Below are 24,092 nucleotides of genomic sequence, written 5' to 3'. Positions count from 1 at the left end.
ACTGTAAAAACGTTCCCAGTTTTTAGCCAAAAGAAAAAAAAAACTGTTGTTTTCTAGAATATAGAGTGGCAGGAGTTTATTAGAAATACACCTCTGCGTTCACCTCGTGTTTTGTCAGTGTCTATTGTGCTAGTGTTGTTATTGTATCAAAAAATGGAAGAAAACGGATATAAAAAAAAATTACAAAAAAAGAAATACACCTCTGCGTTGTGGGGGGGACTGTTTCCACAGTGTCAATCTGCTCACAGCCTTCTGTTTACACTCTCTCCCACTAGCTTACAGCCCCTCACAACCCTAAGCTAACATTAGCATTGCAACAAAAATAGTGAGTGATAATGGAGCTATGGTTTTGAGCCAGATGACGGCTTAAAAGAGGAAAACAAAGACATTAATGGATCTATTTGTCTGCAAGTGGATACATTTGAATGGAGCGGAGCAGGACGCTTGTGTCTTGTGACGCCACAAGGTTTTACCAACGACATTTATTTCTCTGCTCCTGATTCACAATATTTGAATGAAGAAATACTCAAAAACACTATTTGGAGCTTAATTTCCATTCATCCATCATTAATAACTCAAGATTTCCAAACTCCATCCTCAGAGCCACCAAAATGCATGTGTATTATGTTACCTGCTGAAATACAATGGATTTAGCTCATCATCAAGCTCTGCTGTGCATGTAGCCCAGCATCAAACTTTTACTGTCCAGGGTGTATCTCACCGTTGCCCAACAGTAGCTGGTTTGGCTCCAGCAACACCATGGATACACCAAGTTCTTTGGATGATGCATTGAGCTCTGAAGAGCCCCAATCCTGTCAATCTTTAGAGGCAGGTGTGTTTCAGCAAAGAATCCTAAAAAAAATGTGGGATGATGAGCCCCAACAACAAGAATTTAGAAATGATTTAATGCTGGAGAATCCAAGAACAATTTCCTGTTTAATTTGTGTTACCTGATTTATTTTAATGATTTTTTTTCTATTAAAAAGATCAGTAAACAGAAAGATGATACTTGCTTTACATTAATGACTCTTCCAATGTAAAATAATCTACATACATATATATTTTTTGTTGGTGTTTGATACTTTATATTAATGATTTGTTTCTAATGTAAAATAATCTGTATATTTGTCTGAATTTTGATAATAGATCTGCAATGACAAACTCTCAAATAGTGTTACATCTACTTATGTGATTTATTGTTACTCGAGGATTCATAATAATCTGAATCTATGTTGGAAAGATATAAATAAAAAATCTTAAATAACGAACCGGATAATGATAATACATGAAGGAAATGGTGTGGTTGAGCCAGGGTGGGATTATATAAGTTTGTTTCCCCCTTTCAGCCAATCTCTTAATATCTAGTTATCCTGTGTTTGACATGTTTTTTATGGGTGTAAACTTCTGATGATTGATTGTACTGCACATGAATTAACTTTTCTTTTTTGATTGCTTGAAATAAACCATTTTTAATCTAATCTAATAATTTTAATAGTTGATTAGTCGACTAATTGTGGCAGCCCTACAGATCAGCCGAGAAGTTTTTCAAGCAAAGTAAAGATCTCCATCGCTGCAGAAATGTCCCTGAAGTTTGACATTTCGCTAGTTTAAAGCTCTGGAGCTGAACATCACAAAAAAAATCCTGACACTGAGCAGAAGCAAACGGGGAAGACCAGAAACATTTGAGAGCATGAATGAATTTAAATCAGAGTCTCAAACGTGTGATGGCCTCTGAGCGTTTACATGACAGATTGTAGGTTACCCGGTCAGCTCAGGTCAACATGCCTTCGCAACAGCCCGTTTCAGTCGCTGAAACACACGATCGTCTCAGGAGAGTCTAACAACCATCCTGTTTTGATGAGAGGAACCTGCCCGGCCCCTGTCCGTGAACGCATCACGGGGCTGTTTAACATTCTAGCCCGAACAGCGACAGCCTGTTGCGCAGGCGCAAGCCTTTCACTCCGCGTGAAAGAGAGGACGGGAGCCCTGGGGACTGGACGGACCGGACCGGACCCGCGCTGCTGATGGACATGGACGGACAGAACAGCAGCATCTGCGCGCGAACGCGCAGCTGCGCCGCGCGCAGCGGGAAGAAGGAGAAGATCCCGGACAGGGTGACCCTGAAGAAGGAGATCGGGCTGCTGAGCGCCTGCACCATCATCATAGGTACTGAGCTCAAAGGATGCCTCACTTTCAGATAGAAAAAGTAGGCCTAGACGAGAGGCAGGCAGAGAAGTCCTGGAAGAGACGTTCAAGTACTGGTGACATAAAACTATGACTCAGTTTAAAGTTTCCACATATCTAAGTTACAATCTAAAAGTTTGGGAATTTAGATAGAATAAGAAAACTGAATGAACTCAGCATCTCCCTGTTAGCAGCTTTCAGTGATGAGGAGAAGAAATGATGATGGAGGATCTTGGATTTTTGCCAATATTTCACAATCTTTAAAATTCACCTTGTTCTGGTCTTTGCCATGATGAAAGTGTTGTAGACACAGAACGCTGATGTTCCGCTGTCCCTGTTGCTCTTTCTTTCTATAGAAGAAACTTTATGGATGCACATTGTACAGTTATGGAGCTAAATTGGGGCTAATATTATTTAAAACCCAAATAAAACAAATTGAAAAAAAAAATTGGTGTTTGGCCAAAAAAATTAAAATGTCCCTAAACGTTTTGCTATTCTAAAATGAATGTAATTATTCTCAGATTCATATGTTTAATTTTTTGGGGGTTTCAAAACCCAAAATTTCAATTTCAAAACTTTGCAGTTTCAAATCTTTTTTTTGTAACTTTTTTTTTCCGCATCTGAAAATTTCAGTTTTTGTGGTGCGTTGGGGCAGGGCTAACGCAAAGGACCATATCTTTTTTAAAAGTGCAAAAAAGGTTTGAAACAGAAAAAAAAAATAGAAATGGAAATTTTGAGTTTTTAAACCTATAAAAAACTGAACATTTGAAGCTGAAAATATATAAGCTTATTGTAGCAGAACAAAAAGTTTCGGACATTTTAGATTTTTTTGGCCAAACACCAATTTTTTTTTTTTATTTGTTTTATTTGGGTTTCGAATAATTTTGGCCTCAATTTAGCTCCATACACAGTCCCCTCCAAATATTGGAAAAGCAAAGGAAAGTTGTTTGTTTTTTTTGTACACTGAAGACATTTGGGTTTCAGATCTGAATAATATGAGACTCAAGTTCACATTGACATCTACTGTAGATGTGTTAAGAACTGTTTCTTTGATCACTGTTCAAGTGAGCAAAAGTATTGGAACAAGTAACTGATGGATGCTTGTACTTTCTCAGGTGCTTCCTTTTATAGTTCTTATCTTTGGTTTTGGGTTTCACCTGTGAAAACTGTTGCTGTTAAGTAAACATGAAAACCAAACAGCTGTCTATTGGAGGAAAGCAATGTATTTTAAAGCTGAGAAGAGGGAAACTCAATCAGAGCTAGTACACAAAGACAGTACAACCATTTAGAATGTATTGAAAAAAAAGAAACTACTGAGGAACTGACATCGAACAGGTCGGCCAAAGGTAACAACTGTGAGACCTGTGAAGAAACACCCGGCTTCAGGAGAGCATCACAGAGTTGTTGAAGAAGTAGAAAAACAGCAGGAGCTTCCACTGATGGAGGAGACAGAGGTGTGCATGAAGGCTGCAGTGTCCCTCTGCCTGGTGCCTTCTACGTAGACTTTGACAGGAAGCACTACAGTCCGACAAAATCAGGGTTCAGCATTTCTGTTTTGCTTGCTGCTTCAACTGGGAAAAAGACAACACGTTTAAAAGTGTTTCCTGCCCATCATATGCTTGATCAGAACCTCATCTTCTTCCTCTCCACCGAAGCCTTAATCACAACGGCCCTTACAGGTGGACACAGGCTGTCTGCAGGTGAAAAAGGATCAAATCACAAAATGCCAAAGTCTTAGATCGCTTGGTGAATCTGTAGAGCAAAAATGTTTATGTACAATTTTTTATAGGCACGTTGCTAGTGACAGGCTATAACAAAAAATGATGCAACAGGTGAGGGTAAATAAGGGTGAAGTTAGAACTAGGCGCGTCATACAGATTTTTCATTTTTTTAACACCCCTCCAAATCCTGGGGACCGCGCAAGGAGCCTGGTAGTGATGTTCATGTGATAAGTATGGGCTCCCTGACTGTTAGAAATGAGACAATCAGAGTGTAGTTTGTGTGGACATCCAGGCACTTAATGATTTATCAATTTCATCAATTTATTTTCCTACAATCCAACCAGATCAATCTGTCTTGAGGCAAGTTATTAATCAAATCTATACCATTCATTTGAAAAGGAAAATCATTTGAAAAGGAAAAAAATGCTAATACATTTTGTAAAATAGCATTTGGATTGACACACTGTAGGGTAAAAATGACCAAGTACATCACAGCAGACAACACACATGTGATGCAACAAAAATGATCAATCATCATTACAGTCCAATGTACAGAAACACCACTTGATTATCTTGAAGAATACAAGGAATCTGGAAAACTACTCCTGCATTGTTCAGTAGCAGGTATTTATCTCCGAGTCACACTGGTGGAAGTTTAGGATAAAGATGTTCTGGATCCATTACACTTAAATCCTTTTCTATCTTTCTTGAAGGCCCAAAGTGCTTTACAGTCACAGACCCATCCACACATTCTCACACTGGTGCCGAACCCTTTCACCAATAATGTTTTCCTTATGTAAAATCACAATACTCTTTAATTTTCTGGAGAGGAAAAAAACAACACAATTCTTATAATTTTCCTTCTAATCTTTAAACATCAAAACATCACGATGATCAAGCAAATCCTGATTGTCCCAGTTCTTGAGTGCAGGGTGAGTTTGTGGATGTGTGCAGAACAATTAAAAGTTAAAATATCTTTTTTATGTTGAGTTTTGTTTTTATTTTGAGATTAAATTATTCCTGTTGTCTCTTTGAAGCATATTTTGCCATCTAGAAATAAAAAGACAGTAAAAGAGGAGAATGTCCAGAAGCATCCGTCCTTTGGTCCGATCAGTTCCCCACAGAACAGGTCAATATTTAAAACTCGAATCTTGTAGTAGAAGCAGAGACGGAAAGATGCTGCGGGGCAGAGCTGCTCCCCTGCTCTGGGAGGATCATTAATGTCAGGTTATGTAACGGCTGTGTGGGACACTTGGCTGCTTTCTGTGTTCCTGGGGGTGCTGCAGTGTGAATGCTGGAAGCCTGTTGGTACTCTACACTGCGCGCTGAGAACTGGGCCAAGAGGGTTTGCCTCTTTTCTGACTGATAGCCTTGACATTCCTCTTTAACACTTCTTCTCCTCATTACTGTGTTCTAATGCCTCCCCTCCGCCCCCATCAGCTCACGGGAGAGTGAAGATTTCCAAAAGAAAACATATTTTCTGATGGTTTGATCCAAAAAGGACATGTGCTGAGATTTGCATTAAAACAACAGTTTTAAACTTCTTTTAGATCAAAAGAATCAGAGAGAAAGTTAGTGGCTGCAGGATGGGTGAGATTTGAAGGAAGCACAGGGAGGAAGAAGGGGAGAAACTTGGACTGAAATTCTAACAGAGTATCATGAAATCCATTGTACGTTTGGGAGAAAACAAGGAACGGTGAAGAGATGCCCCCTCTTCACCTCTTTCACACACACTCTGTTGTTCTGCACTGAAAGAACTTAAAATCCTCCACCTTCTCCACCTTTGACCTCACCGTTCCTCTGGAGTTCCTCTCATTTACACACAGATACTCTGTCTTATAAGCTGACCTTCATTCTTCTCCTTTCCAAAGCAAACTTCCTCATAAACGTCTGTACTTGTTGTTGAAAATGCCTTAAATCCCTTTTTTGTTGTTTATTATGTAAACAACAACAAAGAAACAGTACTGGTAATAAAACAACAATAGTGTGAATAATGAACTTAGAAACACTGGATGCTTTTGGATTTTTGTTTCTATTTGTCTGATTTAGCTTGACCTTTAACCTCTGGGACAGTGTATAAAACATTTAGAGTAAATAGTTTCAGTGTACATAGAAAACAGAAGAGTTCCGTATTTTCCGGAGTACATGTCTCAGTTTTTGTCATAGTTTAGCCCGAGGTGCGACTTACACTCAGGAGCGACTCATTTGTGTGTGTGTTTTTTTTGGGGGGAGTGACATTAATAGGTTCATATATTTGTTATTTTCTCAGTAAACACTGGTCGTCTTTTAGTGGTTGTTTCCTCTGACAACCACTAGAGGGCACTGCACCTGAGCTTAAGTATTTATTACTGACAACAGCAGAAGAAGTGTCGTCCAAAACAAACATGGAAGAGAATCTGATTGTCTTCCTTTTAAACGTTAACATTTTTCTTTTACAGATCAAAAGATTAGTATTCTGGTATTTCTTTCGTTCATTTTTTTAGCTACGCTGGACTGGCATATTTGTTATAAAACCTCACACTTTTCTCCTAAAAGTGCAACTTATACTCCGGAGCAACTTGTATATGGTTTTCTTCTTCTTGGTTAGACATTTTTTGCTGTTGCGACTTATACTCCGGTGCGACTCACACTTTGGATAAAACGGTACACACTGCTGCTGAATGCTGGCTGACATGTTTCTGTATGGTGTTCTAACTGCAGAAATATTGAGTAGTTTCTTTAGATCCCTATGGTCTGAATTAGTTTTATCTATACCCCGGGCTCACACTGCCGGAGTCTTTACATAACTTGAAAAGTGCGAGAGGCACTCACACTGCATCAAGACTGCTCTGGCCTCTCCATCGTTCTGTATCCTTTTCGTTGGCTTTAGATTTTTGCCGGACGCCGGAGCCGAGCCAGAGCACTTATTTGTGAAATTGAGGCTATTAACGACCTAAACCGGAAGTCTCAAGTCACGGGCGAGTGTAAAGTGCATCCAGTACATTTTTCAAAATAAAACCTGTTTTCCTGTGTACTCGCTGTTTTCACTGTGTTGTAAACATTACATCATTGTGTCTCCCTTACTTGTAACACAATATGTGTACCACAGTCAAATATGTACATTTAAGCATCTATCAGACAAAAGTGTTACTAAAAGTTCCATTGTATGAAAATGAGTCACACAGAAAAGAAGTGTCGTGAATATAATTCAAAATCACAGCGGAATGAGGGTTTGTTTACTACTACTTCCTGTAGAAATGACGGGTTATCGCGTGAACCTACGTGAGTTCAGTCTCTTGAGGTTGGCAGCAGAGCCTGTGGCTGCAGGAAGACTGCAGTCATCTGTAGCCAATTTGAGTCATTTACTGTAGCTAGCGCCCGCACTGGAGCCGGACTGGAAGCAGTATGATCCTGGGGTAACACTATTAGTTCAAATGTATACAGAGAAAACCCATACAGAATGTTTATCTCTATGTGCAAACAAACTGTGAAAGTAATTTAATTTCTTACTTTTCCATTAAATTAGATTTCTAGTATGCATGCAATGCAAGCATCATGTTCCCAGTTATTTTCTGCAAACAGACTAATGTTTGCCTAATCACACCAATGAGAGATAGCTAAGACGAGCTGCAGGAAACCCAAAAAGGCAACAGGTATAGAGAGCAGATATGTTGCCCAAACTTTACTTTTGTTTGACTTTATTAAGAATAACTAGCTTACCCGTTAACAGATAAAAGATCAAGGAAATTGGCTCTTCCTTTCTCATTTGAACCTGTCTTGGTCAGATTTTCCCAGCTCTATGGTGAGAAAATGATCTTTTCCAGCAGTTGATTTCACACAAATCAAGCTCTTCCAGAGACAGAGAAATTATTTTATCTGCATCAGGGATCCATTTGGCACATGTGGCCTTCTTGTGGAAGCATGCACATTGTCATTTTCCTGTTTTTCCATATTTTTTTCTCAGGAAACATAATTGGCTCTGGGATCTTCATTTCTCCAAAAGGGGTCCTGGAGCACTCGGGTTCGGTCGGTTTGGCCTTGGTAGTGTGGGTGCTCGGAGGCTGCATCTCTGGACTGGGCTCCCTGTGTTATGCTGAACTGGGAGTTACCATCCCCAAATCTGGAGGAGACTACTCCTACGTAACAGAAATATTTGGTGGTCTGATGGGGTAAGAAAAGTCCTTTCACGTTTAACTGGTTCTCTTACTCTGTGCTGCTTGTTTTTGTCATATCAGAAAAATCAGAAACTTCTGAGAACATTGGGGTTTTCCCCACACAGACTACACGGATGGTGTAAAACATGTAATAAAGTGAGTTTAAACAAACTTGTATTAATGTATTGACTGAGTGGAGAACAATTATAGGCAGATAATTTATGTTCTAAGTGACGGGGAAAACTGAGGTAAAAGCTGCAGCTTCTCTACATTGACTCCAGGTTCTGAAGCAACAGCACATTCACACTTTCTGGTCTGGATCTGGTTTCCTCTGATGGTCCTCCTGTTTTTTTTAGGCAGGAAAGTTCACCTGAACTTTTAGTGTTGGTGATGATGCAGATGTTTTTAACTTTACCTTTTTTTACGGGTTACCTTCAGACTTTTTACTGTAAATATCTAAATGATTGATGTGATGAGATGTCATGTTTTAATCTGTATGTAACTTATTGCCCTGTTGTTCTGTTTCTGTTTTGCTGATGCGTACACAGGACGTCATTGTAGATGAGAAATTGCTCTCAATCTGTATAAATAAAGGTTCAACTTTAATTTGGACCAAACAATAGAACTCTGGTCCTCTTGAGATGAGGGTCTCTGTTCACCTGCAGATGAACTCTGGTGCAGCTCCCCTCAGTGTGAGTCCAGGTGGACTTTCCACAGATCAAAGACAGGAGGAGAACCAAATTATAAAGTCTGAGTGTTTGGGGGAGAAAAAAAAACAGCTACAGAGTGAATCTGAAGAAGCAGGGATTATGAAGAAGTTTCAACTTATCTGCTTTAAAAAATTAAAGGCAGACATTTGTTGAATTAGAAGCAGACGACAAACTTGTAGTTTCTACAGACCCACTACATTCAGCAGGCCACAAGCTCCCTGCTCTGCTCCATAACAATCCATCCACTTGTAGACAAATAGATCCATGAACGTCTTTGTTTTACTCGTCTGAGCTGGAATCTGGATCCAAACTGTACGACTGGATAGTTCTGATATTGCTTATCTTTTTTTGTTGCACTGCTAATATTAGCTTGAGGTTGTGAGGGGCTGTAAGCTAACCAGAGAGTGTAAAAAAGGGATGATGGGAAATGAGCTCCCTGTCAACAGCCCCTCCCCCAACTCAGAGGTGATTTTTGAATGAACTGCTGCTGCTCTGCAGAAACTATGTTCTAGAAAAAGTTACAGGTTTAATGATTTTGGTTAAAAAGAAGCTGCAGAATCATAACTAATAGCCCAGCTTTGAAAATAGATCAAAAGATGATTGGAGTGGGACTTTGTAGACTCTCATTGTGAACCAGGTCCTGAATCCACATTAGATCTGAATGCTATGTCTGCAGTTTGATCTGTGTGCTAGCAGCTTGTTGCCATGGTGATCAAAGCACAGACACACACACAGACCGCCGCTCAGCAAAGCTGAACCTTGTTAGCAGCTGAGAGACACACTCATGTAGTGAATTGACACAAACAACTGACCCAGGAAGAGCTAATATTTGTTTGAACTGCTCCCCCATCCTGACACGAGGCTGGTCACTATGACAACAGGGTTGCTGCACAAGCTCCAGTTACACCACTCTTCTTAAACTTTGTAGAGAACCTGACATGGACATTGGAAAACCAAACTGAAATGAAACCAAAAAAAAATAAAGGCAACAATTCTCATGGACAAAAAACATTTTATTGTTGTTTTAAATGAGAACTAAGAAACCAGATTATTAAGCTGCTACTTGATGAGAATCTAAGCAGGAAAATTTTGAATTCCATATGTTGATGTAAGGTGGAGAAGCAGCCCTCCTGTCCTTAGCGTCTAAACTTCTTCAATGACGAAGCATGCATGTGTTTTAATCCGTTTTTTTACACAATTCTACATGTTGCTATTCATTTTTCGATCATGTTTATAACTTATCTCTCCTGGAAGCAGATGTGTTTTTCTACAAACAGAATCACCTCAGTTTAAAGCATCTTTAAGCTCAGAGCCCCACTCCCCTTAATTTGTGGTTTTCTGTCCAGTGACTGAAACTCTTTTGAAGGTTCCTGCTGCTGTGGAGTGCTGTTCTCATCATGTACCCCACCACCCTGGCTGTGATTGCACTCACCTTCTCCAGCTACGTCCTGCAGCCCGTTTTCCCAGACTGTGTTCCCCCCTACATGGCAACTCGACTCCTGTCCGCCACCTGTCTCAGTACGTGTCCTCGCCGACAAGAGTCAGATTTACAAATAACTATACGAACACATTAAATCTGACAATCAATCAAATAAATTTGACAAAATCAAAGTTCATATTTGGTACAGTAGCCTTTCTTTACGATCACACAGATCAAATGTTTCCTGTAGTTTTTTACCAGGTTTGCACACACACTGCTGGAGGGATTTTGGCCCACTCCTCCACACAGATCTTCTCTAGATCACCCAGGATTCTGGCCTGTTGCTGAGAAACACAGAGTATGAGCCCCCTCCAAAGATTTTCTTTTGGGGCTTGTTCTAGATACTGGTGAGGCCACTGCAGAACCTTGATATGCTTCTTATGGAGCCATTCCTTGGTTCTCCTGGCTGTGTGCTTTGGGTCATTGTCGTGTTGGAGGGCCCAGCCATAATCTGAGGGAAGGAAGCCGTTCCCATCTTCTCCCTAATAAAGTACAGTCTTCCTGTCACATGGGCAGAAAATCACAACTATAACATGATGCTACCACCCCCATGCTTCACAGTAGGGATAGTGTTCTTGGGGTGGTTCTCATCATTCTTCTTCCTTCAAACACGGCGAGCGGTCATCTGAAATCATGACTTTCTCCCATGATTCTTCTGGATCATCCAAATGGTCATTGGCAAACTTAAGACGGGCCTGGACATGTGCTGGATTAAGCAGGGGAAACGTCCGTGCCATGCATGATTTCAAACTATGATGTCTTAGTGTAATACCAACAATAACCATGGAAACGGTGGTCAGAGCTCTTTGACTAGCTCCTCCCATGTAGTTCTGGGCTGAGTCCTCACCTTTCTTAAGAATGAGACCACATGAAGTGAGATCTTTCATACCCCAGTCTGAGGGAGACTGACAATCATGTTTAGCTTCTTCCATTTTCTAATAATTTCTCCAACAGTGGATCTTTTTTCACCAAGCTGCTTTTCAATTGCCCCATAGCCTTTTCCAGCCTTGTGGAGGTCTACAGTTTAGTCTCTGGTTCTATGGACAGCTCTTTGGTCTTGGCCATGTTAGTAGTTGGACTCTCACTGATTGTATGGGGTGGACATGTGTCTTTATGCAGCTAACACTGTTATTTCTTTAACAGTGGACATGAACCTAAGATGAAAATTTCAGACCCCTCTATGATTTCTAAGTGAGAGAACTTCTTCAGGATGTTTTAATACTCATTTGCCTCACTGTAACTACTGTAGCAGTAATTCAGTCTAAGACACCATGTGATGTTTTACTGACTGTAGAACCAGCCAATCAGGAGACTTTGTGTTGCTGACATGACACAACACAGGGAAAGAATCAAACTGCAAGGACAGAATTAAAAGAATGGTTGCCTTTAGAGAGTGCTAGTGAAAGGTTGCACTGCCTCATGGATTTTTGTTGTAATTTTGCTTCACCAAAGAACCCTGTCCCACATACCCCTGTTTACCATAAATCCTAGTATGACTATTGGTTTCTGTTTGTCTGTCCTCAGTGTTTCTGACCTGGGTGAACTGTTCCAGTGTCCGCTTGGCCACAAGGATTCAGGACATCTTCACAGTTGGAAAGCTCATGGCTTTGGGCCTGATCATAGTCATTGGCTTGGTGCAGATCTTTAATGGTAAATCTTTCATTCTGTACCTTTTTGCTAGTCCTCTAAAATAAAAGCCTAAAAACTAAAGTAATCAATAAAAATCTGATTTTTGAAATAGGGAATTATGAAGCTCTGACCCCCCAGGTGGCCTTCTCAATGATTACGCCATCAGTGGGACCATCAGTGGGACAGATTGCTCTGGCCTTCTTGCAGGCCTCATTTGCCTTCAGCGGCTGGAACTTCCTCAATTACGTCACAGAGGAGGTGGTTGAACCCAGGCGGTGAGTTTCTTCAGCTCCTACCACCACCATCCTCCCCTGCCTCCACTGTTTATATCTGCCTTGAAATAATAAAACGTTGGCACCTTCAGACCGCAGGTGTTAACGGCCATCATTAAAGGTCTCCAAGAAGAGCAGCTTTTATCTGTAAAAACAGAGAAATTGTTCAACAAATGCAAAGAAACATTCAAGTAATCAAAACAATTAAATAAAATGCGTGGTATGCCGGTGTTCTATAAATTCTTCCTACCTGCGAAATGTTCATACCTACACCCACTGCGCGTGCAACCAAAATTGCGTCATATTTTTCAGTGTTGTCAGACCGCCCATAAATCTGTTCTACCTCTTTAATCTTGTGGCTTTTTTGTGTGTCTTTAGGTTAATTATATACTTAATGCAGCTAATGTACTATTAGTCAACTTAGTTTTGGACTTTTAGGCGAGCTCACTTCTTCACTTCTGGGACTCATAAATAGTTTTCACACCGCTCTATAACTCACACTGCAGTGTTTACGACCAAACGTCAAAATTGTGTGTTCGTTCATATACATGAGATAAGACTATCTGATAAGGTTGGACATTTGGATAGCTATATGTATCATTTTGTGGAAAATCTCATTAGGTAGGACAGATCAGTAGAACAGCGGTAATCTGGATTTTCCTAGGCCCACTCCCGCCACTGCTCACTGGGGGAGCCTCTGCCGGCAACTCCTTCCATCTTTCTTTGCACAGTCTTATTCTCTTAGAGGATAACACAACCATAAATTAATTTTTTGGGGCTGTTGACCTCTATAAATGGAGCTTTAGAAGTGCTGTCTGTTGGTCATTCCCAAATTTTTGATAAATTAAAATAAAATTGCTTAACTCTTCAAAATATAATCAAAAAACATCTGTGTGCTGCCCCCTACAGGTTGTAATTACAGTTGAATTTTGTGATTGGTCAAACCATGTAAGTTTCAGAAGTCTCACGTCATGATCTGCAGCTCCAGTTATGATAACAGTCCGGTTTCCCAAGCCACACCCCTCTGACTGGATTTTAAAATTTCAGCTGTGGGTGGAGTCAGCCTCCAACTTCCCTGTTTGGTTACTCTTCAAGGTGCATTCACACTGAACGTGATTCACTCAATACATTTCCATGACCCGCCTCTCTTTTGCCCCACAAACAAATTTGCTGCCTGTGGGAGGAGCTACCAGCTAATGTTTCTAGGATGATCGCTATAAGGAACGGTGTCTATGGATTTCTCACTTAGAATGAATGGAAGACATATGATGTTGAGAAATCTGGTTTATTCGTTGTGAAGGTTCTATAAAAACACCGGTAATCACGTCTCAGTGTTTAGGTTCATGTTAGTATTAAAAGATTTTCTCGGTATCGAGGGCTTTTATCTCACTCCCGGGGATGTGTCTGTGTGACAGTCACTTCCACTGTGTTTCTGTCTCTCTGTGGCTGAGCTTGAAGGCCCACTGTCTCGTATTAACCCGAGGGGGGAAAATAAAATTAGGGAACTTTTTTCCCTTTTTCTTTTTAAATGTCTCGATGAGGCCCAAGCCGGCAGCCTCCACACAAGGCCCTACGCCGGCTCTCTGTTTGCCTGCATACTCCACCGTCGGAGCAAAAACCGACAATCTGTCCAGAGTGTATCCCGCCTTCACCCTAAATGAGCTCTGTGACCCCGCGGCCCCAACAGGTTAAGGAGATATATGGAAGTTCAAGACAAAAATTCTCGCAATGCATTAATGTTCTACCCGCTGATCGAGTCACTGAAAATGTCACGTGCCCAAAGCTGAGTTCCTAATTGCCAGATGCGATACAGCGACCTGTCAAACTTCAGATATTTAAGTTTTAGCCGCGTTGCCCAATTTGCGCCTTGCCACTCAAATCAAGCTGCTGCCAAACCGCCGCCCCGTACCCGTTGCTTGAATCGCACCGCAGGACTTAAGATCGCCTCAATTTTCATCTATACCATTGACTTTACATTGAAACTCCACCGCACGAATTGCTTTTGGCATGAATGCACCTTTATATGGTAATCATTAGGTGTGATCATGATCATCTGAGGCCAGTGAAGAACAAAAGTTAGAAACATACGAATGTACAGAGGATGGAATAATTCTGCAACATCTTGACATAACAAAGCTTAATATTAGCAAAGTCCCGTCAACACAGTTGAGCTTTACTCAATGGTTTTTTCACTTGTTTGATAGACCAGCAACAAACACAGTCAGTTTGATCATCCTATTCAGAACCTAATCCTTGGGATTAAATGCATGTTTCATTTGTTTTGGGTGTTGTTTGTGTCATCTGTGCATGATCGCCGCCTCGGTCAGGAATCTACCTCGTGCCATCTACATCTCCATTCCACTGGTGACCTTTGTGTACACGCTCACCAACATCGCCTACTTCTCCTCCATGTCGCCAGAGGAACTGCTGTCATCCAATGCTGTTGCTGTAGTGAGTAAAGCGACAAAGAGCGCTTCTGAAGTACTCCTGCACTACATGCAAATGTCCTACAGGAAATATCTTACATCAAAACCATTTCCTGACAGCAACTAAAAAAGAAACAGCAACATTCCAGAGACCAATTGAGCAGTTTTTGATTAATGTCTTTACATAAATTCTAGTTAATTTTTTCAGTATGAAAACTGATCTCTGTAGCCTTTTCAGGTGACTGATAATTGGTAATTTCAATGTAAAGTTTCTACATGCTGTGAAAAGAAACAAAACAGTCAAAATTAGCTTGTTTTTTAGTTCAAAACATGCAAAAATATACATCGCAATTAAATAAAATCATTTACTTATAATCCAATTCAATCCAGATTATTCCAACAAAACAAAATTAACATAACTTTCTTTTAATTTGGGTCAGTGTAGCTGTACACAAGAGTTCCGTGATTATAAAAGGAAAAAGAACACAATGAGGTTCATTTACTTTCTGTTGAAGGCTCTCCAAGCTGCCGGAGCCAACGGTTTATAGGAGAACAAATTCAAATGTCTTAGACTGCATTCTAAGGCTGACTGAGGCTCCGTCGCTCTGAGAGACCAAAGACCGTGAGGGTATGACTTTATTCAAGTGACATTTAGCTCATGGAGGTCATTGTGAAGTAGAGCTTTGTGTTGGGCGTCATGGTAAAGTTCATTGATCATCTCCTCAGTCATGTCAGTGAAGGCGAGAAATGTTGCCTACCGCCTTCTTAAGGAATCAATAGTGACTGTGAGACTTGGTAAGTACTGTAGGTGAAAATATTGTGGGGAAACTTTGAGCTAGAGGAAGAGGAGGTTGTTGTGATTATGGGAATCAGAAGGGGAGATGCTGAAGGTGTATTTCACCAGCAGAAATTCTAAATCAAGTGGATGGCTTCTCTGAAATGACCATGTTGATATTTGTCTTGGTTACGACCTTAAACCTACAAAATATGGACATTTCAGAGTTTAAAAAAACAATCAAAGCACTGGAGGGGACTTCAGCAGCAGAGCTGGTATTTTAAGCATTTTAGCACCCTGTGAAATTCACAACTATTTTGCTAAAGGTGCTGAAAAGGTATGTTTTCTGAGTGAAAAAATAAAGTTAAACATTTTTGTCCTTTTTTTCCACATAGAGTTTTTCTTGATTGTTAAGACAGTTTTCTTGAAAGATGCTCTCATTTTCTCTAAACTATGAACACAAAACGCAATTTTCAAGCTACAGTCACAAAACCTCAGACTCTTGCAAAACCAAACTTTCACTTCAAAACAGTTCAATCTGTGCTTAAAATTGAACTTTGTTGTGAGATCGTGCCCTGAGTCAGTCAAAATTAAAAGCAATATTGAACAGTCACTAAACACTACATAGAAAAATAGAAAACACAATGAAGCTAGGGAAATAAAAGTTTAATGTTAACTGCAGGCTAACTTGTACGAAAAGAAAAAAATAGAAATTTTATGCATTTACACGTAGCACTTGTAAAAACAAACAAGTGTTTGTCACTTGTGTACAAGTAAAAATAAAGTACAAAAATATATAAATAAGTGCATTACCGAGCCACAGCATCATGTGTCTGTACTGGATCAGGCTACAGGACTTTATCCACATCACAGGCCACACTCTGTCTGCCCAGGCAACAAGCGGAAAAAAAAAAAACCCTGGCATGTCGTATCCAGGCTTGGCATGCGTCCACACCTATGCCACTATAGGCGAGTTTCATTACTTGCAGGAGATTTACCCTGACGTAAGGATGGTGTTTATATACTTTCCACCGACATGAGAAAGAATGCCTCAATACGGTTTAGGAAAGGGGAGTACGGTGGAAGGCAATGATTGATAAAACCTTGGTTCATATTGAACCACTCTGAGCTGGAAGGCTCTGTAAAAACTCACATTTACCCAAACACAAACAGATGGGATACTCTAACAGAGCATCTCGCATGTGATTGAGGAAAATGAGGAGTTGGTGAGTTTTGTAGGGCCTCAGGTTGGCATGATGGTGTTTTGCATGTTTTTTTCCACTAAAAATGACCCCTCCCCTTTATTAACAGTCAGTTTGGTGGTGGACATTGAAAAACTAATTTTATTGGCCACCATTGTTCCTGAGCCGCTTCACTTCTAAACCTTTTATTTGCTGACGGATTATACCACTTTGATAATAGGGGGAATAAGGTGATTGTGTAAGTCTGGTTTTAGATTTAAACCTCTCCAACATGGCTGAACCTTCAGGCTGAACATCTGAGCTGCTGTTCCACCACCTTGCCTCTTTCTTCTGGTTAGCTCTCTCTCACAATGTTCAGATTTTAAAGAAACAATGTAAACCATTAATGACAAAAACCTCAGGAAGACACAAAACACGCCAACAATCTACAATCTTTCTTAAATGTTGTGAACAAAGATGTTTAGTGTCAGATATCACGTCTGTTTGCAGGTTAAATATTTTCTTGTTTTAATTTGTATGTAAATGACCATTATCTATGACGTTCTGCTCTTCAGACTTTCGGTGAAAAACTTCTTGGAGTCTTCTCCGTCATCATGCCGATCTCAGTTGCCTTGTCCACCTTTGGAGGCATTAATGGCTACCTGTTCACCTCATCCAGGTAGGCTCGGTCACTTTTTTTAAGTGGCATTCGGTTGCTGCCTTCCCTAAACTGTGAAACTGATGGTGTTTCTGCAGGTTGTGTTTCTCAGGTGCCAGAGAGGGCCACCTGCCCAGTCTGCTCGCTATGATTCACTGTAAGAAGTGCACACCCATCCCAGCCCTGCTGGTCTGTGTACGTACAGTATCACATATCACCAGCAGTATTCAAGAGAGACATCTTGATATTTTTTAAGAATGTGGTCACAGACAGACAGTTAAATACATTTATGCATCTTCATTCATCATTAAACTAATTTTTCTTGTTTGTATTGGCATCAAACACTCTATCATAAATTAGGGGCTCTTGTGAGGCTGGATCAGGTCAAACTCAGTCGCACAAGGGGCCAAAATCCAAAACACACCTTAGCGGGCCGAACAGGATAAACATTTATTGAACACTCTAAAAAAAAAATGTAAACTTTAAAACCGTAACTTTTTAAACATAATTATGAACTAGATATAGAGCATTACCTGTGATAATGCTAGTGTGAATGCTGTAAGATGAATTTGGCCACTGAAGATGCTAGTACTGATAGCTGAAGATGACAACTGAAATCACTGAAGCTAATAGCTGAAAACGCCGAAGCTGATAGCCAGCCAAAATAGTAGTTAACTGCCAAATTAGCCTAAATAAAACAACAAAAAATATATAGGTTAGCCAAAACAGCTAGCATGTAGCTGAAAAAATAGCTAAACTTCAAAATAGCCTAAAAAACAAAAAAAGCCTAAATCAGCCAAAGGAGCTTGCATGTAGCTGAGATATTAGCTGAACTCCAAAATGAACAAAAAAAACGGAAAAAGCCTAAATTAGCCAAAACAGCTAGCATGTAGCTGAATTATTAGCTAAACGCCAAAATAGCCTAAAAAAAAAATTAGTAAATACCAAAATAGTCCAAAAAGCTATCAGAATGCCAATTTTAAAAGCTTTGAAGCCATAACTTTTTAACATAATTATGAATAATAAAAAAGCAGGAATATTATTCGAGAATAAATAAACTTAAAAGTTAAATAACTTTCAATATTTTACTCTCCATAACAATATATATATATATATATATATTTTAAATTATAAAAGTTAGAAATAAGCACAAGATAACATCAGGCCATTAACAACAATAAATAAAATGATTTGGAGGACCGGATATGATTACCTGGAGGGCCGGATCCGGCCCCCGGGCCTTGACTTTGACACATGTGGGCTGGACGATGTGGGAAAACACACTTGAAGGGGGGGGCGTAGCTGTTGATCAGGTGTTGATGCAGTTAGCAGTACTTACTCCATGATCAAGTAAAAGGTTCTTCTTGATGGAACTTGCTGACTGGTTCCTGTGTGGAAGTTGGCCCAGAAATAGCTGTATACTACAGTCGATAGATTCCTTTCTGAGCTTTTTTAACTACACTGCTCACGTAAAGTGAACACCTAAACAGCTCAATGTTACTCCAAATCAATCACACTTCTGTGTAATCAAACTATCCAATAAAGAAGCAACACTAACTGACAATCAATTTCAAATGTTTTCATGCAAGTGGAATAGACAGCAGGTGGAAATAAAAGCCAATCAGCAATCCACCTCCAATAAAGGAGTAGTTCTACAAGTGGTGACTACGTGGGAGAGAAGCTAAACAAAGGGATGACGGGAAATGAGTACAGGCTTACTTCACACCAACAGTCCTGTCCACAACTGAGAGGCAAATTTCTGATGAACTACTTCTTCTCTGCAGAAAAACAGTTTTCTCTCTACCAAAAACGCCATAATCATAATTAAGAGAACACTTTGTAAATAGATCAAAAGATGATCAGAGTAGGACTTTAAAACCATAAGCAGACAGTTACCTCAGTAGAAGTTTATGGTCAACAGTGTCAAAAGCTGTGCTGAAATCCAGGCACACAGCACCTTCCAATATCTTCTTGTTGATTTGTCTAAACCAGTTACCAGAAAGAGCTGTAAATGCTGTGCTATTTTTAGAAGCATACTGGACATCAGAATAAATAGTTTACATCACATAATGTTGAATCTGCTTAGACTTTCTCCATCAGTTACAACTGGCAAGACGCTTATGGGTCTGCTGCTTCACTCTGTGAGTAGTTCTTTAGCATTTTTTAGACAAAATGATTAATCTTGAAAACTTCCTTCAATCTGGATAGAGAGTTTCATTGAAGCACAAGCTGAAGGTTCAATTGAGTTCAGTGTAGTTCTTTCTTTTGCCTGCCTTTGTCTCTTTAGCCCTTGTGTCTTCTTACAGCTGTGGTGGCATCAAAGCTAACTGAATCAGCTGATAATTCTCTGCTTTCTTACAGTGTTCTGCCACCATAGTCATACTTTGCATTGGGGAAACGCACAACCTGATCAACTACGTCTCCTTCATCAACTATCTTTCATACGGTGTCACTATCGCGGGGCTTCTGTACTACCGCTGGAAGAAACCCAACTTGTATCGACCCATCAGGGTATGACTCATAATCCAACAGGATTTTTGTCTAAACTAATGGAAGATCAGCTTACTGTCTTCAACAGCTACCTGTATCTCTGTCCAGGTAAACCTGCTGGTTCCTGTGAGTTACCTGATGTTCTGGGCTTTGCTGCTTGGATTCAGTCTGTACTCAGAGCCAGTGGTATGTGGTGTTGGTCTGGTAATCATGCTGACAGGAGTACCCGTCTACTTCCTGGGTGTCCATTGGAAAGAAAAACCAAAGTGTATCTACAGCATGATTGGTGAGTGGTTGACTAAACAGAGCTAGTTTTAAGGGTTTATCCTAATTTGCCCCTCTGACCTACCCCTGCCTTTAAAGTTCTAAAGTGAGAATTACAGACTGAGGAAAAAACGCAGGACAGTTATGAATTTACTGCTCTTAATTTTCCAACAAATTCTCATCCTCGTCACAAATTGACATTTGGTTAAGGACCCCTCCGCATCACCTTTTGACATTTTCGGTATCCACAACTCGTCGTCTATTGACGTGTTGACTGTTCGTAAAATCAATGGTCCGCAACCCTCAGGACGCGGCACCAGTATCCTAACCCAACACCGGACGCAGTATCAGATGCAGTACCAGACACTGTACCGGACCCGCACCAGTACCCTAACCTGGAACTGAACGCAGTACCAGTCCCACACTGGTACCAGACGCGTACCAGATGCGGTAATGGATGCGGTACCGCATGTTTACTGCTAATTGGGACTTGTCCGATACCACTATCAGTACCCTAACCCGGTATTGGACGCAGTACCAGACCCGAACTGGTACTAGACGTGAACCGGCCCCAGACGTGGTAACGGATGCAGTAATGGATGCAGTACCGCATGCGGACTGGTCCTCGGGACGTATCCGGCACCACTACCATTATCCTTACCCGGTACTGGGCTCGAACCTGGCCTTGACGTGGTACCAGATGGTACCGGACTCGGTTATGGTACCAGAACGCTACGGACCGGTTCCGGTTCGTGACCCAATGGTTGGGAACCCAGGATTTAATGGGAACAGCAGGCACGTCAAAAAATGACGAGTTGGGGACACCCAAAGCATTAAGTTTTGATGTGGAGGGGTCCTTAACCAAACGTCAATATGTGTCAAGTTGGGAGCGAGAATGTGTTGAATTTTCAGTCCCGTATCAGACTTGTCTTTGGTAGATCACAGCCATCCCTGGTTAAAAAACAAAACTAAAAAAGAACCAGAACTTTTGGAAAGCCTTAATGCATGTTATATGTCCAAATCTTTTTTATTTCAAGTGTTCAAGATACATTTATTTCTGTTCAGGGCTAAATTGTGTAAACAAGTCCGTCTGGTCTGAGAAATTGTATCAGGGAAGTTTTTTGAATAAAAATATAACCCATGCACTAGACCAAAACTAGAGACACAATAAATATTAAAAACTCCATGCCTGTGGAGCTGGTACCCTGCTGTTTGTTTAGATATCCATGCTGTACCTGCAGCTGATTACCTGGATCAGGTGTGTTTTGTCATCAAGAAGTTATAAAGGCAAGGTTAGATTTGAGTCTAGCAGGACACCAGCCCTCAAGGCCTGTACATGAATGTATTTCTTTTGAAGGAGTGTGTAGCCCTTCCCCTTCAGCTAGAAGTGAGGTGGGACACCCCTACCCCTTCAAAAGGCAAAACGGAGCAGAGGGGCAGACTTAGGATCCCCCTACAGAGACTTCTTCCATCACTCCTGTCAGCTGATGCTTCCCTCCTGACTTATCTTTATACAGAAAAGGCAACGCTTGTGGGTCAGAGGCTGTGTTTCGTGGTTTTCCCTCAGTTCGACCCAAATGAAATTGCCAGTCCTTCAGAGTGGACCGACCAGTCATCAGGCAGGAGCAGCTTCTCTGCAATCTCATAAAGCTCTACTCCATCTGTGCAGATGTGTCTGTTGTTTTCAGTTTTTGGTTTTTGTGTGGGCATCTGGTAACCTTCCAAAATGTCTGGTTTTCTGTATGGGATGCCTTTGCTCTTCCCTCTATATTTCCTTTTCTTCACATTTTCAAGTATAAAAGTCTAATTTCCATATGAAAATTATTTTTTTGTTTGTTTGTTTTTGACCAATCTGTTCTATTGTCTGCAATGCACCTGTAACTTTTAGCCATGTATGACTGACAGTGTGAGGCAGTTCCTTCCAAATCCTGTTTGGGTTGTCTCTTGAAGATTTTTTTGTACCAAGTGCAAAACAGATCATCTTTCAAAGACCATTCGAGAAAAGCAAATTTACTCAGAAATACCAGATATTATCACACATCCGACTCATTTCCAAACCAAAACTCCATAACCTTCTTGAAGTTTGATTTTCTTTCTTGTCATCTGAATTCCTTCTCATTAATTCACAATCCTTTGTTGGCATTTATCAAAGAAAATCACCAAAAGACAGAAGAAAAGCAAAAGCCTAGACCAGAGCATGATGCAGCAGTTGAAGCCTGTGGCCTTGGGTCATAATCAACCATTTTTGAAACGCAGTGGACTCAGCTAAATCATAAAAACTCTTTATCACAAACGGTTGTGTATTCAGAAAAGTTCCAATGAGTATTTTCTTGTTTTAGGTCACAAATGTGTCTCAATTAGATCTTTATTTAGCAGTTAAATACAACTATCTTTGCGACAAATTTAGAATATTACTCTCTCTCCATCACATATCCCTTTACATTACACATTATACATTATATACATTATACATTATATATATATACACACACATAAGAAGCAGCAGCTTGATTACAGAAGTAGGGTTTATATTTACAGGGTTTTACTTGTAGCAATCTCACATCTTAGTGAAAAACTTGTGGTTCTTTGTGTGTGGAGTTTGCGTGTTCTCCCTGTGTGGGTTTTCTCTGCTTCCTCCCACATTCCAAAAACATGCTGTATAAGTTCATTGGTGTCTCCAAATTACTCCAAGAAGTGAGTGTGAGGCCTACCAACAGATTGGTGACCTGTTCAGGGTGCACCCAGCCTTCACCCTACAGTAGCTGGGATAGGCTCCAGCAACCATGTAACCCAGAAAGGGCTGAAGTGTGTGATGGATAGATGGATTTACTTGTAAAATATGATGTTGGTCAATGTTAGTCATTTTGTTTAATTCCCATGTTTTCTTGAAATTAAAATAAATGAGGAATTTTGTGTGGATGAAATACAGAAACTAATCATAGCATGAAAACCTTGAAAATATGCTATTTTTTTTTTTTTTTTTATGGATTAGATGTTGATGCAGATTTTTCCCCACAAGGTTTTAGTCCATGAATGCAGCACATCAGGGGAACTCGTATAGCAGATATTCCACTTGAAAAGTTTAAAATGAAAAAAACTATAAAAGTCATTAATATGCTTGGACCAACAGCCAGCATTATGTAATGAACAATCAATAATCAACCCACAAAAAGGAGGCACTTACTTTTTCACGCTTTAAAATAAAATATCCACACACTGTTAACATAAATGTACAGCATTTACTATAGCATGAAACATGCTTAAAAAAGCTACATTTACCCAGAATGCATTGGGTTTTCCCTTTTTTGTCAACAAATGAAGGTGTTATGCTGAGTTTTAAGTAATGGAGAAAAAAGTGTGATGTTTATCTACACTGGAGTTTATTGATTTATATTTTCATGCTAATTTATGAACATTGTGTTGTTAAGATTTTTAACTATGCTTTTGCTGCTAACAACATTAACTGATTTACCTTTTACAAACTGCTATAGAAGATCATCATTTATCCTCAAACATGAACCATAAGTAGAACAGGTTTCATTTTCTGCGAAACAAAAAAAGAAGTTACTCTCAATGAGAGATTACATTGGGTTTTTTCTATTGTTGTGTTACTACACACATGTGCACACACACACATGTTAACCTTGTGCATGGTCTGTGCAATAAACTGTACCAAGCAGTTCAAAGTGAACTTCAGAGTGTTTTCTTCAGCAGCAGGACTCTCATTGGCTCATTCTCAACTTTCATTGAGTGATCTCAGCCTCTGATTTCATGTGATCTCAGCCTCTGTTTGCTCACTATCAGCATCAGCAAAGGAAGTCTTCTTCATCCTACATCTTATAAGGTTGAGCAGGAACCAAAGCACCTACAAAAGGCTGGATATTGATTGGCCATACATGTTTGCAGTTGATCCAGTTTGACTCTAGATTAACTTATAATGTGGGGGCTAAAAGCCAACTATCAATCAGGTTGGTACATCAGAATTGTTTCGTAATGAATTATTATGACCCCTAAACTGTTCAACCACCTTGCTAAAGACAGTGTTGTTACAAAAAGCAAAAGGTACTGCAACAGTGTCCAGGAACTTCCACATTTTGCATCACAGCTCTAGTCATTCCCCTCTCCTAGGGTACCTCCTCATTTGGACTTCAGTTGGTCTATCTCATGAT

General features: G+C 40.2%; 1 protein-coding gene across 1 annotated transcript; it reads left to right on the top strand.

Moving 5' to 3' along the window:
- On the top strand, positions 1–23,609 carry slc7a10b (solute carrier family 7 member 10b). Its single transcript, XM_024281585.2, has 11 exons — positions 1–2,166; positions 7,849–8,053; positions 10,115–10,266; positions 11,753–11,878; positions 11,970–12,132; positions 14,457–14,580; positions 17,087–17,190; positions 17,268–17,364; positions 19,531–19,680; positions 19,768–19,945; positions 21,441–23,609. Exons 1-11 carry the CDS (start codon positions 2,025–2,027, stop codon positions 21,569–21,571), a joined length of 1,572 nt encoding a protein of 523 aa, XP_024137353.1. The 5' UTR covers positions 1–2,024; the 3' UTR covers positions 21,572–23,609.
- Positions 23,610–24,092: the final 483 nt, after the last annotated feature.

Source organism: Oryzias melastigma, linkage group LG6 (assembly GCF_002922805.2).
Source record: "Oryzias melastigma strain HK-1 linkage group LG6, ASM292280v2, whole genome shotgun sequence".
NCBI lineage: Eukaryota > Metazoa > Chordata > Actinopteri > Beloniformes > Adrianichthyidae > Oryzias > Oryzias melastigma.
Note: the sequence above shows the minus strand (reverse complement) of the source record. Positions and strands in the feature narration are given on the sequence as shown.